The 18,538-nt window shown below is 35.5% G+C and overlaps 1 protein-coding gene across 1 annotated transcript; it reads left to right on the top strand.

Moving 5' to 3' along the window:
• Positions 1–6,393: 6,393 nt before the first annotated feature.
• On the top strand, positions 6,394–16,564 carry LOC117631745 (ABC transporter G family member 31). Its single transcript, XM_034365031.1, has 24 exons — positions 6,394–6,719; positions 7,293–7,413; positions 7,522–7,610; positions 7,893–7,977; positions 8,811–8,973; positions 9,130–9,206; positions 9,334–9,478; positions 9,892–10,193; positions 10,275–10,556; positions 10,805–11,121; positions 11,199–11,359; positions 11,478–11,581; positions 11,711–11,867; positions 11,980–12,042; positions 12,159–12,286; positions 12,373–12,705; positions 12,804–13,094; positions 13,194–13,277; positions 13,414–13,547; positions 13,707–13,934; positions 14,430–14,601; positions 14,692–14,779; positions 16,031–16,197; positions 16,301–16,564. Exons 1-24 carry the CDS (start codon positions 6,394–6,396, stop codon positions 16,562–16,564), a joined length of 4,281 nt encoding a protein of 1,426 aa, XP_034220922.1.
• The last annotated feature ends 1,974 nt before the right edge of the window (positions 16,565–18,538 follow it).

Raw genomic sequence — 18,538 nt, 5'->3', positions numbered from 1 at the left:
TGGAGAAGCAATGCAGCATGAACCGTTGGTTAGAGACGGTAGTTTCATGCCCCGTATGATTGATCGCTACACGGAGATGCAATCGTCCTATATTCATGAACACCATCAAGTTGACTTGATGGAGCATTTATGGGCGGTGAAAGGCAATGAAGGAAATGAAGGTGAATAAAGTGAAGTGAAGAAGTTGTTTTTATTTTATTATGCTTTGGTTGTGGGTTGTTTATTTTTTATGCTTTGGTTGTGGTTTGTTTTATTGTATTATGCTTTGGTTGTGGGTTGTTTTTTTTTTATCCTTTGGTTGTGGGTTTGTTTTATTTTTTATGCTTTGGTTGTGGTTTGTTTTTTATGTATGGAATGTTTTGAATAAAAATGAATTTTGTTGAATATTTTCTTTATTGACTAAAAGAAAAGCAATACAACTAATAATAAAATAAAATACATGAATTAAACAAAACAAAAAATACAATGAAATCAAAGGCAAGTAAACTAAGACATTAATCTCATTGCCCGTTACTGGACAATGACTAACTTCGACCCAAGCCTCACACAAGCTAACATCTTCTATCATGCTCCATGCCCCTCCATTTTCATTAGAAGAACCCATAATATGCTAGAAAAAAAATTACAACTTCAAAGTGAAAAAATATTGAATAGAAAGTGAAAAAAATTTGAGGAGAAAGTGAATAATAGTAGAAGGAGAAGAAAATATATGAGGATTTGGTGTTAAAAGTGAAGAGTATGGGTTGGTATTTATACACAAAAAATTCTGTAATTTTTGTGTATTTTTTAAAAAAAATTCGATTTTTTTTCAATTTTTTTGGGCAGAAATATTTGCTGCCGTTGGATTTCAAAAAAAATTCCAATCGGAGCGACCACAGCCGCCACGTGTCCAAGAGCCGTTGGCGGCACTGTAGCGCGCTGATTCGAAATTTTTTTTAACGTTGGCGCGTGCAATGCACGCGCCAACGGTAAAAAAAAATTCAAACTTCAGGGCTGACGCCATGCTGGCGTCAGCTAATTTGTCCGGGACTTCGGTTTGGACCTCGGGCCATTTCCGCCTTCGGGCCTGCCCGTCTGGTGGCCCCCACGAGTAGCCCGGACTGGCCTTTTGTTGCTGGACGCGCGATTTTGACCCAAACCCCCCCCAGCCCGAGCTCGTCCAGCACTGCTGGACTTGCTCTTAGTGCAGGGAAGGGCAGCAAGTTGTCAACTGTATTTTGATGGTGACTGTTTCCTGCGAAGTGTCGTCTGAATCATCCACGTTGAAAGCAGTGGTGATCAACTGTGCGGCTACAAATAATGCTATACAATTCAGAATGTTATGTTAGCATGAAAAAAAATGCAAAAATGATAAGATACCTTCAGTTGTAAAAAATGAAAATGACTATGTTGATGATGTTCAAAAATAATGTTTTAGAACAATGGAGTGTTAGTTGGATTGGCCAATGCTTTTGGTTTGATCCTAATAAGTACTGAGGTTTTTTTGTGACACTAATTGTAATTGATGATGTGACACATATGTAGAGTCTATATATCCAATGATATAGAATCATGTGGCTTTAAATAAAATATAAAATACATTTTAAATATTTTAAAACTTAGGGTAAATTACTCAAATAGTCCTCAAACTTGTACGCGATTTACATTTTGGTCCCTAAATTAAATTATTAGTCCAAATGGTACATAAACTCTATTTTAATCGCTCATTTGATCCAACCGTTACATTTTCTGTTAAATGTAACCAAATTTTAGGGGTAAATACGACTTTTCATAATTAACAAATAAAATAGGGTTAAAATAAATACAAAATTAGAAAATAATTGAAGAAAAAGAGAGGAAAAAATCATGAGACCCAAACCCCCTCCCTTCGATTTCTTCTCCCCTCAATTATTGAGTTTTTATTTTATTTTTTATTTTATTTTTATTTTAACGTACGAAATGACCAATTTGCCCTCATATTTAACAGCAATATTGACATAATGTAACGGTTGGATCAAATGAGCGATTAAAATAGAATTTATGTACCATTTGGACTAATATTTTAATTTAAGGACCAAAATGTAAATCGCGTACAAGTTTGAGGACCATTTGAGTAATTTACCCTTAAAACTTAAAATCCCTATAAAAAATTTTAAAAAGAAAATTAAGTCTTTTTATAAATAAAAAAAATATTAAAACTAAAAAACTAAAAATCTTGCAGCCATCCCCTCATCGCAGACCCACTCATAGAGCCCCTTAAGCCAAGGAATTCCAAGAGCTACAAGTGTTCAAGAAGGAAATGGCCTCTCAATTGGGGGATTTTGAAGCCAAAGAGTTGAACTTTAACTTGGTGATGGGAACTAAAGCCAAGGAATTGCAGGGCATTGTACAGGAGGTTGAGCCAAACAAACAAACATTGATTGAAGAATATGACAGAGAGATGAAATCCAACGAGCAGAGACTTGGTTCGATTCAGAAATTAGTGCTGGAGTACTCGAATGCATTTGAATCGAAAATAAAAGATTTTAATTTGCTTGAGAGTGGCTCTGCGAGGGGGGGAGGGGCGCTGGGAGAGGGAGAACGCAGAGGATGGCTGCAGGTTTTTTATTTATAAAAAGACTTAATTTTCTTTTTAAATTTTTATATGGATTTTAAGTTTTAAAATATTTAAAATGTACTTTATATTTTATTTAAAGCCACATGGTTCTATGTTATTGGATGTGTGGGCTCTACATATGTGCCACATCATCAATTTAACAGAAAATTTCACGGAAGCTAATGGTAGGGATCATTTTGATGTGTAGAGGCTAACGTTAAGGACTATTAGTGTACCAAAAAACCTTAGGGATGAAAGATGATAATTTCGCAAACCTAAAGGACCATCTGTGATAAAAAGCCAAAAAGAAAAAATACAAAATAAACAATAGAATGCCCTTGTAATTAAATTTCCTATTTATCATGCATTTATCTAAGATATGATCATCTTCAATAATATCTCAGAGTTCTAGTTGATGTTAATGAAAAAGAAAAACCACATTTTGAATTAACATATGTAGGGGAGAAAGATGAAAGTCAAATCTTGACGTGTAATATATGTAGTAGTTTTCATTCTTAGTAGAAAAATATGACATAATGAGGTGTTAGTTGGATTGATTGAGATTTTTGGTGTGTTCTCAAGTGATTTTGAATTTAAATGTGTGTGAGTTTTCCCCCTCCTCTTTCCTAACTTTCTCCACACAAAAAAAGAATGCTTGAAATAACATATATACGCTTGTATTTAATCAAATCATAACTTGTCTAAATTCATTATTTTGATTGGTTTGATGCGTCATTTGGGTGGAGGGATTTGAAATGCTAAATTTACTACATAAACAACTACATTTGCAAAAATACATGATAGTCAAACAATTGGCAAAAAATCCTTGCCACAACCTAGTCTCATTTCTCGTTGCCGACAACCAACCGCAAGGAAGTTAAGGGAGGGAGGTGGCCACTGCCCCTCCTCCCCTCCACACATCTTCCCCTTCCTCTCCTCATCGCCCCTTCTTTTTCTCCCATCTTTTCCCTTCTTCTTATCCCCTATCTCTTTCCTTTTCCCTCCCCAGATAGTTTAGATATGTTTGGATCTAGGTTTGTTTGTTTGGTTGTTTTTGCTTTGTTATAGGTGACTGATGTTGTCTTTGTCTCGGCTGCGGCAACAGTAGTGATGTTGGATTGTGTCTCTCCTCGGGAGAGTTGTGATACCTAATGGCTAATGTTTTGTCTTTGTTTTAACGGGGGTGGCAGCAGTGACGCTGGTAGTAGTTGTTGGGATGTGGTGTTCTTCTCTACTTTGCGTTGACCAAAGAACTATGCTTGGTCATAGGAGGTTTTCTTTATCAGGTTCTGAGTTGAAGTGTAGTGCTTCATATGGGTCCTTTTATTGTTATTTCTGTGTTCCCCCACCACGTTCTCTCCTAGTTTATGCTATAGTATGCCTTACAGTTTGTGTGGGTGTCAAAGGACTATGATTTCGCTCATAGAAGGCTTCTATTGACAGTTAGGATGTTCTGCGGTCCTCTCATGTGGGTTTACTATTTAAGGTTTATGCAGTCTTCTTATGTGGGTCTACTGTGTTGGTCTCTAGTTGTGGTTCTCATCGAAGGTCTGTGTTAGTTTTCATTTTTGGTTTGTTCTTTTATTGTAATGGTCCAAAGTGACCTGAATTGAACTCTCTTGTTAGTCCATAAGGTGTGTCCCTCTTTTCTCTCTTGGATTTTGTCCCATGAGGTTGTCCTAGGAAAGTTTTAACGAGGTCACTATATCATGTCGCTCTTTGTACGTCTTTGGTTTTATGAATGAATTCTCTTTCTTAAAAAAAAAAAAAAAAAAAAAACTACATTTGCATATATTTGAAATTACTAGATGTAGTACAATTTGAAAAATGGATCCCGAGCCTCTACAGTTAGGCTTCCCGCATTTGCCTGCAATTTGAAAAACTTTCTTTCTTGTGCAAATCTTGGTAAACATGAATTGTATAGGCTTGTAATTAGCAAAATCAAAACTTGTTTGATTGGTTTGATATTCTTATTATCGAAATTATCAAGTGTCCAATTCATTATTTTCATTGGTTTCATTTTCTTATTTCTAGAAATTATCCCACCAAACACCAATTCTGTCAGCAAAATAAATTCTCTCAAACCGGAAAAAAAAAATAGTAAATTTGGATTTTCCCCTCCAAATTAATTTTTCTTTATCTGCAAACTATCACCTTATTTTTCTATAAGAAAAACCCAATTTTTATATATTAAATCCTATGACTAGAATCCAACTCAGCAGTTACCTAATCTAGCTTACAATCTAATTTATTATACTTTTCATATCCCTAAAATAGCCCCACTTAAAGTTTGAGTTGTCTTTGCATTTTTTTGGTGTCTTCATTCATTGCAACTTAATCATTTTTTTTAAATCAAATTTAAAATTCACGTTTTTCTCCTTTTAATCTTTTTTTTTTTTTTTTTGGTTATAAAAAAAAGTTTAGGGGAAGAGGAGGCTATCCCATCCCAAATCCAGAGCATATCAAATTTAGATTGGCTTAGGGATTTGCTTCCATTTATTTAATAATAAAAAAGTATCTAATATGACTTATCTAATAGATTAACGTATACATTATTATTTTTTGTGAATAATAATGTACCTATAATATTGGTTCTGGAAAACTAATGTACTTGATGGCAAAAAGATTTTTTTTAAAAAAAAGAAAAAAAAAGGTACCTATATCATCGACTGTATTGGTTTTGGAAAATTAATGTACCTATTACTTGTTTTATGAAAATAATTTAATAATCCATTTATTGTTTGTTTTATGAAAAAAAAAAATTACCTCCTCCTTGTAACCAAAAAAAAAAAAATTTACCTAGTATGAAGTTACTTATTATTCAAATAATTTTATATTATGCAATAATATAATTAGTAATTTACCTCTTACGAAATACTACCCATATTTTATATATATTTGTAGGTTACAAATAATAATGTACCTATAATAATATTGTAGATATATTAAAACTAGCACATTTATAGGTATATTGTAAAAATAATTTATTTATCCGGTATGGGGTATATACAAGATAAGTAAATTGTCGTCCTTTAGAGGTGAGTAAATTTGTAGGTATACTGTGGGTAAATGTCACCTGTACACATGGAAAGGCTTTAAAAGGATAATTTGAATTAATTCAGATTTGGATTTGTGGTAACACAATTCCTAAAATTGAGGAAAATGATTTCATTCCACCTTATTAAGTTAATAAATTTGCAGGTACAATATTAGAGGAATGAACAGCCAAAAAACAAAAGTGGAATTATTAGTATGCTAGAAATTAGGATATGTTTCTAATTGTAATTAACATGAGTTTCTAGAACAAATTTTTTAATTGTAATTAACATGAGTTTCTTGTATATAATTTCAGGATATATATATATTATCTGATATGGCAAAAATTTTAAATTTGGGTTTTTCTTGAATGTTTTAAAAGAGAACCCAAAAGAATAATTGAAGAAGAAAGACATCATACCCAAGAAATTTTGCAACCAATTCATACTTTCTTCGGAGCAAAAGTCGAAAAAATACCAAAATGCAGAGGGCAAAACCGAAAATACACAGTCTTCAAAATTCGCGGGGCTAAAAGCCCAAAAATTAGAGTTAAAATGACCATAATGCCCCCAGAGCTCATATTTGTGCCAGTATATGCCACCTGCACCTCCTTTTTCTGAGAGTCCGTTAGCCTTCCCTTCCTGCTTAACTCCACCAAGCAAACTCACATAAAAATCAAAAGTTCGTTTACAGAGAGAGAAAGAGAAAGAGAAAGAGAGAGAAAGAGTGAGTGTGTGTGTGTGAGAGAGATCGAACGGCCGATACGCATCGGAGGTGTGGCAATGGCGGCCGCATCGAACGGCAGCGAGTACTTCGAGATAGAGGCAGGGAGCGAGTCATTCGCTCGGCCGTCGAACGCCGAGTCGGTGGCGGAGGATGAGGACGAGCTGATGTGGGCGGCGATCGCGAGATTGCCGTCGCAGAAGCGATCGAACATGGCGTTGCTGAGGAAGAAGGGCTCCGATAGGCAGGGCGGCGCTAAGACGGAGACGGTCGACGTGCGGAAGCTCGATCGGACGAATCGCGAGCTCGTCGTCAAGAAAGCTTTGGCCACCACCGATCAGGATAACTTTCTTTTGCTCTCCGCCATTAAAGAGCGCCTTGATAAGTACGTACGCCCATTTTCTCTCTCTCGCTCTCGATCTCTCTGCGCATTTGATGTTTGTTCTTTGATCTCTTTATTAGCTCAATTAATTTTTAGAAAACAAAATAATTATTATTTTTTACTAATTTTAGATTGCAGAAAAGATATTTATGCAAGTGATGAATTTTGTTGATGATGTTGCATGCATGTGATTTTTATCAACATATATATATATATATATATAGACACACACATACAATGCAAATTTTTATTTGCAATTCTGTCATGACCGGGCCTTGCATGCATGTAAAGTGTTTGGAATTTATTGGATCCTAATTAAGTGATTGGGATTTCTAGGACTGTAATTAATAAGTAGTTGTTAGTGGGGCCCATATTACGTGCACTTCTTAAAATGACCCACTCGATATGAAATTATTGATAACATTTCTTACTCATATGCATATATCATACATAAATGTTTTTTTCTTCATATATCATATATGCATCATACATATTTATTTTTTTGCGGAATATTTCTTGATATGGTTACTAATTTTGTTTACTTTTTTTCTTCTTCTTTGTTATCTTAAATTAAAGAGTCGGATTGGAAGTCCCAAAGGTTGAAGTGCAGTTTGAGAACCTGAAAGTCGTGGCAAATGTTCAAACTGGATCAAGAGCTTTGCCTACTCTCATTAATTTTACTCGCAATTTGTTAGAGGTGTGTAATTAATTAATTAATTTCCTTAATCTTTTCTTCGCTAAAAAGGTTTGATTTATCCTATGTTTGCATTGCAAAGTATTTACATTGCTATGTATTTGGATGCAGAGTGTTTTGACTGGTTTGAGGATATTTCGACCCAAACGACACTCTTTAACCATTTTGAACGACGTTAGCGGCGTTATCAAACCAAGAAGGTATGAATTAATATGGGTTTTATGGCATAATATTGGAAATACTTTCATTAATTAATTTGGAACGAAATCCCATTCGTATTTATTATTGATAGATAAAATTACCTATTATGGATGCAAATGTAAATGTAAATTACTTTTTCACACTAGCTACATGTGTATATGCCTAGTTCGGTTGGTGCCGTGTGACAGAAATTCATTACTTTCACGTGTTGTTGTGATATAACCATAAATCAGCATACAGGTTGACTTTATTTAATACGTCTTCTTTTTTTCCTTTTCTAGGATGACATTGCTTTTAGGGCCTCCAGGTTCTGGAAAATCCACTTTGCTTTTGGCTCTTGCAGGGAAACTTGACCCCAACTTAAAGGTCAGTAGTTGGTGATTTTTTTCCCTTCATTTTTGGGTGAATATCACAAGTTATCACGAGTGGGGAATCATATTTCCTTTTTAGTTTGCTTTGCAATTTTGCATCATATCTTGTTTGATTAGGTAGAGAAGTTTCTGTAAACTTCGCATTTTTCATCTATGACATATCATTTTATTACCCAGTTGTTTCTAATTAAAATTAAATACATAATTACTCGGAAGAAGGGTTGGTCTTCAATGTCTTGAAGTTGCTTTAATAATGTGATCACATAGAAATATTAAAATTAAAAATATAACAAATTACAATTAAATATTGATTGTAGAAACTGTACAGGCTTGCTATGCATAGGGGAAGTAGATGTGAAATTTTTATTTTATTTTTATTTTCTTAATTGATTGTTTATTACAGTTGTCACTAATGTTATGTAAATAAGGAAATAATTGACAATGTGGTTGACAAAGAGCATTCTCTTAAATAAGAGTACAGTATTATTAATTTATGAGAAAATATAAATTTAATATTATGTCATATTTTACAAACAAAATCTTTTGGATTTGAGTACTTGACAAAGAGGGAGCACAATGTCCCCGGATATGCGACGTGGTATATCAGATACACATAATAATCTCTTATGTTTCAAAGAATTGTCAGCTAAATTTTGAAAAGATTTTGGTGCTATTTGTGTTATATCCGAGATTGAGAATATCTGTGTTGATTGATCGTAAGGACATTTTACAACCTTAAGTTGAACAAACAAATAAGATGTTAACCCAGTATGTTTCTAAGAACGCACACCTTTTAACGTTTTGGCAATTTTTTTTGTTTTTTTTCAGAAAACTGGTAGCATTACCTACAATGGCCACAAGATGAACGAGTTTTGCGTTCAGAGAACTTCTGCTTACATCAGCCAAACAGATAATCACATTGCAGAGCTGACTGTAAGAGAAACCTTGGACTTTGCAGCTAGATGTCAAGGCGCAAGCGAAGGTTTTGGAGGTTTGTTCACATTAATTTGAATTTCGTAACATTGCATGTATTATGTGGATATTTTTAAATTTAGCAATAGTTTTAAAGTATTGTAATCAAGTACGAATAGTATTTGAGAGCTAACTGTATTCTTCCCCTGTTTTGCTCTATTGTTCTTGCTTGTAGCATACATGAAAGATTTGGAACGGACAGAGAAGGAAAGGGACATAAGGCCAGATCCAGAAATTGATGCATATATGAAGGTTGTTATTGTACCCCAGGAAAAAAGGAAAAAAATTCAATCTTGGATTTTGTAAATGTTTTAGCTTGCATACCCAAGGTTTTCTTTTATTTTTCTGATTTGTTCTTGTAATGAATTTGAACATACAGGCATCATCTGTCGGCGGTAAAAAGCACAGTGTTTCAACGGATTATGTTTTGAAAGTGCTTGGTCTTGATGTATGTTCAGATACAATTGTTGGAAACGACATGCTAAGAGGCGTATCAGGTGGACAAAAGAAAAGAGTTACCACAGGTCTCTCTCTCTCTCTCTCTCTCTCTCTCTATATATATATATCATGAATATGAAAGTACTCATTCAACTGCATATGCTAATGTTTTGTAAAGATATTAATCCATTTGAGTGCATGTCATGTCATTGTCATCTAGTGTTATGCTTAGTTATGTTGCAAATTCCAAAACTCTAGAGTGTTCTTCGGATGGATAGATTTTATTTTATTGGACTACTTTCCTGGAGATTGCTAACTAATTAAATCCAAGATAAAAAACCTCTGTTTTTTTTTTCCTTCATAACAACCAATAAATGCTTGAGGCTTTCTTGAGTTTTGTTCAAATGTTTTAATTGCAATTATAGAAACTGTGGACTGATTTGGGTTGCCTATGTAACATCCCTTCATCAATGATAAAAATTCTGCTACGTATTTGCAGGAGAAATGGCTGTTGGCCCAAGAAAAGCCCTATTTATGGATGAAATTTCTACTGGACTTGATAGTTCTACTACATTCCAAATTGTAAAATGCCTTCGGAATTTTGTTCATCTAATGGATGCTACTATACTAATGGCTCTTCTTCAGCCTGCACCTGAGACATTTGAACTGTTTGATGATCTGGTGCTGTTATCAGAAGGGCATGTGGTTTATCAGGGCCCTCAAGCCCAAGTATTGGAATTCTTCGAGTCATTAGGCTTTCGTCTACCCCCACGCAAGGGAGTTGCAGATTTTCTTCAAGAGGTATATATACCTGTAACAACACTTTGATGATTTCCATTTTTTTTTTAACTGCTTGCATTGATATAACTTTTTTATTTCCAGGTGACTTCTAGAAAGGATCAATCTCAGTACTGGGCTGATAAATCAAAACCATACGTGTACCTTTCTGTTCCACAAATTGCTGAAGCCTTTAAAAATTCCAAATTTGGAAAGAGTGTGGAGTCTGAGCTTTCTGATCCGTTTGATAAGTCTAGCAGTCATCCTGCAGCTTTGTCAAAATCAAAATATGCAGTCACAAGATGGGAGCTTTGTAAAGCATGCTTTTCACGAGAAATGTTATTGATCAGCAGGCATAGGTTTCTTTACATATTTAGGACATGCCAGGTATGCTTTACTCTGTTACTTCTGTCCTTTTTTCTTGTCTACAAATTATTGATCAGAAATATCATTGCTTCTCTACATGCTAAGTCATATATTTGTTGGAATTTAAGATGTTTTGTTCCAACAGGGACTTGACTTGATATATAACTCTCTCTAAAATGCATATATAAAGTGTTATTTGCAATTTCATATTTTCATTTCCATTATAAATTGTTCTTAACATAGTTTTCCATATCTCATATCTGTTGTAGGTTGCATTTGTTGGATTTGTCACTTGCACAATGTTTCCGCGAACGAGACTACACCCGACAGATGAGGGAAACGGCGAACTTTATCTTTCTTGCTTGTTTTTTGGGTTGGTGCACATGATGTTTAATGGATTTTCTGAGCTGTCTCTTATGATATCGCGGCTTCCAGTCTTTTACAAGCAAAGGGACAATTTCTTTCATCCTGCATGGGCATGGTCTATAGTTAGTTGGCTTCTGCGTGTTCCATACTCTATTATTGAAGCTGTTGTATGGTCTTGTGCTGTATACTACACTGTTGGTTTTGCTCCAGCTGCTGGGAGGTATCCTCAGTTTATGTATATGCTCGAAGATGTTCTTACAATTATTCCTATACTCATTATTTTCTGTCAATGTTCAGGTTTTTCCGTTTCATGCTTTTACTATTCTCAGTGCACCAAATGGCTTTGGGTCTCTTTCGGATGATGGCAGCTATTACAAGGGATATGGTCATTGCCAATACATTCGGATCTGCTGCACTACTAATTATATTTTTATTGGGTGGATTCATCATCCCGAAAGGTATTAAATCTTTTTTATGATTAGGACATTAGTTATTATTACTGATTTAATTTGTTCGAATTAGAATTTAAACTAAAAGGTTAGGTTTGGTAATTTGCTTGTTTATTTTCTTCTTCAGCAAGCATTAAGCCATGGTGGGTTTGGGGCTTTTGGGTATCACCACTATCTTATGGGCAACGTGCTATTTCCGTCAATGAATTTTCTGCTACAAGGTGGATGAAGGTATGCTCTTCAGACTTATGGATAGATTAACAAATAATTCACCAAATAATAAAAATATCCATTAGTACCTTATTTTGTTCGGGACCATATGCATTAATTCTACTGGTTCTGGAAACTGTTACCCTGCAGAAATCTGCCATTGGTGATAACACTATTGGGTACAATGTTCTCCAATCACACAGCTTACCAAGTGGTGATTATTGGTATTGGATTGGAGTTGCTGTTTTATTGCTTTATGCAGTGCTTTTCAATAGCCTTGTGACTATGGCCTTGCTCTACCTAAATCGTAAGTTTGAAAAAAAGTTGTGTTTGTGTCCATTTAATACATTTCAAGTAATTAGTTTCTTTCTCTCTTCATATTTATTTGTATTTCATCGCTGTGTTGTTCTTCTTCACAGCACTTAGGAAAGCCCAGACAGTGATTCTCGTTGACGACACAGAAGGGAGCCCTCCTGCAGATGGTCAGTACTCACCAAAATTTGCATAAGTGATCTACTATATATTTAGAGGCTCCAGTTGGCTTGTATTAATTAAAATACCGCAGAAATATCCTTAATAAATCAATATGATTATGCAGTGGACGGTAACAAAGAATCAGATCCAACATCAGCCAGAGATAACAGCCCAAAAAAGGGAATGATCTTACCATTTCAGCCATTAACAATGACTTTCCATAATGTCAATTACTTTGTTGACATGCCAAAGGTCTGTTGCCTTAGTGCTTTTGATTTCCTTCAGTTATATATATATATATATATGAATGCAAACTGACATCTTTGTGAGATTTTTAGGAAATGAAGTTGCAAGGTATACCGGAAGATAGGTTGCAACTCTTGTCAAGTGTGAGCGGAGTATTCTCACCAGGTGTTCTTACTGCTTTAGTTGGGTCGAGTGGAGCTGGCAAAACCACATTGATGGACGTCCTTGCTGGTAGGAAAACTGGTGGATACATAGAAGGAGATATAAAGATATCTGGTTACCCAAAAGAGCAAAGCACTTTTGCCAGGATATCAGGATATGTTGAGCAAAATGACATACATTCTCCTCAAGTTACAGTTGAGGAATCTCTATGGTTTTCTTCTGCTCTTCGCCTTCCAAAGGAAGTCAGCAAAGAGAAAAGACATGTGAGTTTCTGCATACGACTTTATATGTTTATATCTGTTTTGTTTTTCCCGAATTCTCCAATTTGTTTTGGGCATAATTGTACTACTTTTCATTGCAGGAATTTGTTGAAGAAGTAATGAGATTAGTAGAGCTTAATACTCTAAGGCACGCTTTGGTTGGTTTGCCAGGCAGTTCTGGCTTATCAACAGAGCAAAGAAAACGCTTAACAATTGCTGTGGAGCTTGTTGCAAATCCTTCAATTATCTTTATGGATGAACCTACATCTGGACTTGATGCACGGGCAGCAGCCATTGTGATGCGGACTGTTCGTAATACTGTTGATACAGGAAGAACAGTGGTCTGCACTATACATCAGCCAAGTATTGATATATTTGAGGCATTTGATGCGGTTAGTTAGATCCTTGTCTTACAGCAGAAAGAAAGCACATATGAAAACCAACTATGATGCGCTATCTTCTTATAATTCTGAAAATGATTTTATGTACAGCTTCTTCTTATGAAACGAGGGGGGCAAGTTATATATGGAGGAAAGCTTGGTTTGCACTCACAGACAATGATAAACTATTTTCAGGTAACATTGTGAAAACCTATGTGTATTACTTAATCCTTAATTTAATTGGTCCACTCGATATTGTGTCAAAGTGGAATAATCTACTGTATTGTCTGCGCAAGACAAATTTTCCCTCATGATTCTTTTGTGTGTGCAGGGACTTAGTGGAATAACTCCAATTCCCAGCGGGTACAATCCAGCAACGTGGATGCTTGAGGTTACTACACCTGCTTGTGAGGAGAGAATTGGTGATGACTTTGCTAACATTTACAGAAATTCAGAGCAATACAGGTACTTTAGTTTCATGTTGTGCTTGTAGTGTGACCAAGACCTCTACTGGTTCTGTCTAGTTCTTTATTCATTATTGTTAATAACTTTAATGGGAACTGATTCTTACAATTATTTTGTTATTAGTAGTGTTTAATAAATGTCTTTACCTCCTTGTTTCAGGGAAGTGGAAGAGTCCATCAAGCAATTTAGTACTCCCCCAGCTGACTCAGAACCATTAAAGTTTGCTTCCAAGTATTCTCAAAACACGCTGTCTCAGTTTTGGATCTGCTTATGGAAACAAAATCTTGTATATTGGAGAAGTCCACAATATAATTCGATGAGGTTAATCTTTACGACAATCAGTGCATTGATATTTGGTTCGGCATTTTGGGACATTGGTAAAAAAAGGTACATATCATATCTGTTATAGTAAGTTTTGAAATTTGTTTGACTATGAGCTCATTTTACTGTAATCGCATATTATTCACTGGCCTGTTGAGTTGGATGTTTGGTATATCTCATAGTTTTGAAGTTTCTACATCAAAGCAGACTTGATGGAATAATTAGCTGGGAATGATGAATGTCATTCAAGGATAGATCCTAGATCTTAAGAGCATTGTTAACATTTTGGGGAGGCAAATTCTTCGATATGGATCCCTTGGGAAGTATTTGGTAGTAGCAATCTTTATAAAAATATATGAGCGTTGAAGTTGAGGTAGACCAGATGATGAGCCTATTATAGTATTCATGATTTGACAAAAGTCAAAGAAATAAGAATTCCCAGATTTTTAACTTTACATGTCACATATATGACTATGGTAACATGAGGTCAATAATTTTTCCCCCTTCATTGCAATTTTCTTAACAAAGTTATGAACAATTGAATCTATAAATATTCCATAGGGACTCAGCTCAAGCACTAATGATGGTTATGGGAGCTCTTTATTCTGCTTGCTTGTTTCTTGGGGTCAATAATGCTTCTTCAGTGCAACCAATTGTTTCAATTGAGAGGACAGTGTTCTATCGAGAGAAAGCAGCCGGAATGTATTCTCCATTAGCTTATGCATCAGCCCAAGTAAGTGCCATTATAGTGGAAACATTAGCAAAGCGCATTTTAGGAAAGAACAGGTGATATAAATAACTTCTTTGCCTTCTCGACATGCAGGGCCTTGTAGAGATCCCATACATTGCTGTACAGACAATAGTATATGGCGTAATCACTTACTTCATGGTTAACTTCGAAAGGACACTTCGTAAGATTTCTAATGTTTCCTTTTGATACACTTTGTGTTATTTCAAATTGATTTCTTCCTTAACCGTGATAATATCATTAATGTTCTGTTCTTTCTTTGTTGAACTAGGGTGTGAAGAGTACCACTTTAAAGCTAGATATAGGTTTACCTTATACATAATATCACTGGCCAGAATTTAAGAAGCATGTAGATTTTATAGGTTGCTTGCTGAGCATCCATTTTTCCTTTTCATATTGCTTCAACTGCCCCAAAATTATTGCACAGAATACAATCAATGCCTATGGACTGTTCATAGAATTTACTTAAAGAAAATCTTGGAAGAACAAATCCTAGGATATTACCGTAATATTTCTCTCTCTCTTCTCATGTGTTCCAGCTCCATGAACTGGTTAATGTAGGATAAATCATATGGTCTTTAGGTTTTAAAGAGTTCACCAAGAAAGGGATGTTTTCCCGGTTCATACCAATATAGCGTAAGCCAATGCCTCCTATTTCTATTCATGGCAACACTATGAAGATAGGTTGGGCTAAAGTGTTTTCTATATAAGTGGTTGGTTTAGCTCACACTTTTTTGCTTACAACAAGATAATTTTCATCTATGAGAGCAGGAATCTCTATAAATAGAGTAGGAACGTCTGCAGATTTTCATATCCAATTCCAACAAGTTTTCCCTACATTGCTTCTCCATTATTCTCTAAAAAGACTTAAAAATATATTTTGCAGTAAAAGTTTGTAGACATTCTTGTACACCTTGTACACCTGAGGATTCGCTGAACGAGTGGAAGTCAGTCTTGGCTATGGCTTAGGGATTGGAGTTTCAGCGGCTATGCTGGTTGGCTTTTGCATCCTTCTCTTTGGTGTCTTTGCCTTCTCTGTCAAATTGCTCAACTTTCTGAAAAGATGACTGGACGGTTGGTTTATATCAACTTCATGACCTTCCCGCATCATACAATCTGGAGTGGAAGGTTTTGAAGTTGATATAACCCAACCATCCACTCATCTTTTCTGAATGTTGAGCAACAAGGGCAAAGACACCAAAGAAAAGGATGTAAAAGCCAACAAGTACAGCTGCAGAGACTCCATAGGCGGGACTGACTTACCTACAATACTGTTTCTCATCTATAAAATGAAGACAAGAGGAAAAGGAAAAGATAAGGAATAGATGATAACCTGATACTATTTTCTTAGTCTGTGAGTGAAAACTTCAACTCAAAATTCAAATTACATTTTCGGTTTGGTTCTCTGTTGCAGGAAAATTTTTGCTCTATATTGTGTTCATGTTCCTCACATTCACCTACTTTACCTTCTATGGTATGGCGGCTGTTGGTCTCACATCTTCTCCACACCTGGCCGCTGTCATTTCTTCTGCTTTCTATTCTTTGTGGAACCTCCTCTCCGGGTTTCTCGTCCCAAAGCCAGTAAGTTGTCTGATTTCGTACCTTTGTTTAAAAAAAGAAAACCTATTTTTTCTTTTTCCCACTTGTTAATTAACCTTTGGTTTTTCTACAAAATTCATTTCAGCATATCCCAGGATGGTGGATTTGGTTTTACTACATCTGCCCTGTTGCATGGACACTTCGAGGTATTATCACCTCGCAACTTGGTGATGTGGAGACCAAGATGGAAGGTACATTTCAGGGCACTGTGAAGGAGTATTTGGAAGTCAGTCTTGGCTATGGTCCTGGGATGATTGGAGTTTCAGCAGCTGTGCTTGTTGGCTTTTGCATCCTTTTCTTTGGTGTCTTTGCCTTTTCAGTCAAACTGCTCAACTTTCAGAAAAGATGAGCGGAGGTTTGGTTTATATCAACTTCATGACCTTCCCGCATCATACAATCTTGAGAGAGCGGTCCGTCTATGTCGCGAGAAAGAGACTAAAGTCCATGTCAAAGTTTTGGCAGAAATCAAAGCTCAAGTGGCGGAGGAGGCTCTTCAATCTGCTGAAATAAAAACCTTTTTTTTTCAATTTTTTTTTTAACAATGTCATGCGCTGGTCAGAAACATTACAGTTTTCCCCTTCTCATTACTAGAATTCTCGAGGATAGTTGCAGTTTTCCCCTTAGCTCTAACTATTGAACTTTAGCAGTATGGTATAGATTTACAGTCAGTTGTACATTCTGTTATCCATTGGCTTTCCATATAGTTTAATAAGGAAGAAAAAGACGATATAACTGATTTGCTGTCTTGTTCTTCATCTCTCAAGGATTATCTGCTTATATTTTCTGCTATGCTTATGGCTTAAGTGGCCTCGCATTTGTTTAACGGTTAAGCATTTCGGGTATAGGTTTTTTATTTATTCATTATTTATTATTTTTATTTTATATAAATTTATTAATAAAAAAATATTTAGGGGGAGGGGAGGCTATCTTATCCTAGGGCCATCAAGGCCTCCTTGAGGACTTACAGAAAGAGTTTAGGGGCATTAACTCCTTTTTTTGGTTTTTTATAAATTAGCACCAAGAGGGATTGTCGACAGCTGAAATCAAATCTAGGCCTTACTAGCAAAGAGAATACTCCTTACCAACTCAACCAACCCCCATTGGCTAGGTATAGAGTTTTTGTTTGAGAGATAACTTACATAGTTTTGAAACATAAGTAGGGGTTTGGAGGCATGAGTTAGTCAACTATATGAAAACGACAAATAAAACCAGTTGTCTATATGTCTATCTACCAAAATAAAAAGAGTTAACCTAAGTTGTAGCCTAATTAGAGCACTTCCAGCGCTAGAGGCTGGCCTGGGTAAAAAGGGGGCTGAGCCCCAAATTGCGATTCTAGGTAGTCAAAACAGCCTCGGCAAACAGTGGGTTCCAGCAAACTGAGCAAGCCCACAGGCAAATTCAGCCCATGCTGCTACTTGGACAGTGACGTAATGCTGACCCCCATAATGACGTCAGCAGTCAATTAAAATAATTGAAATTTTGAAGGAAAAAATAAAGGAAAAAAAAACCAAAAAATTCAGAATTTTTAAAATTTTTTAAAATACCTAGCCATATTTTTTACTTCTCACACCAAAACTCTAAACCCTATCAAAATTAATCATTTATGTATAAAAAATAAAAGTAATTGAAAGTGAATAATAATTGCCATTTGCCATGGCAATTGGTGGAAACACACTTTGCCTTTGCAAGGGCTGATACTATTCACCTGAATAGTAACAACTCTTGTCTTGCCCTTGCTCTTGCGCTTTATCATGGCAAATGGATGGAAGTGCTCTTATGTGCAATCATCACACAAATAAGATATGTGACAAATATACTAAAAGCATGTAAGCCAATTGAATATGCTCTGCTTTATTTTCATATCTTAGGGAGGTATTCTATACAGACAGCCTGGATTAGTCAACTGTATAAACAAAGGCAAAAGTCAAGACAGAGAGATGCCTACCCCCTTAGCCTATACAAATAGGACACGTGTCAAATATACTAAAATTATGGTGAACACATACTTCAAATTCTATATCTTTTATTTTTATTTTTTTAGTACAAACAATAGTCTAAACTAAAGGGAAATGAGATTTCTCACATACACAACTAAGATGTCATGGAGGTTTGAAACTTAGACCTCTTTTTTACAAGTCAATGTACTTCACTGGGTTAGACACGTCATTTTTTTTTTTTTAAAAAGGACATGTAGAAAATATAAAACTTAGGCCAGTGCAGGCCCCCTTTACTTGTGCAGTCAAAGTGAGGCTGGGGCATGGAACTAGGCGAAGTTTTGGCTGACCAAATACCCCAAAGACAAGATGAGTAAAAAGAGGAGACA

Source organism: Prunus dulcis, chromosome 6 (assembly GCF_902201215.1).
Source record: "Prunus dulcis chromosome 6, ALMONDv2, whole genome shotgun sequence".
NCBI classification, from domain to species: domain Eukaryota; kingdom Viridiplantae; phylum Streptophyta; class Magnoliopsida; order Rosales; family Rosaceae; genus Prunus; species Prunus dulcis.
Note: the sequence above shows the minus strand (reverse complement) of the source record. Positions and strands in the feature narration are given on the sequence as shown.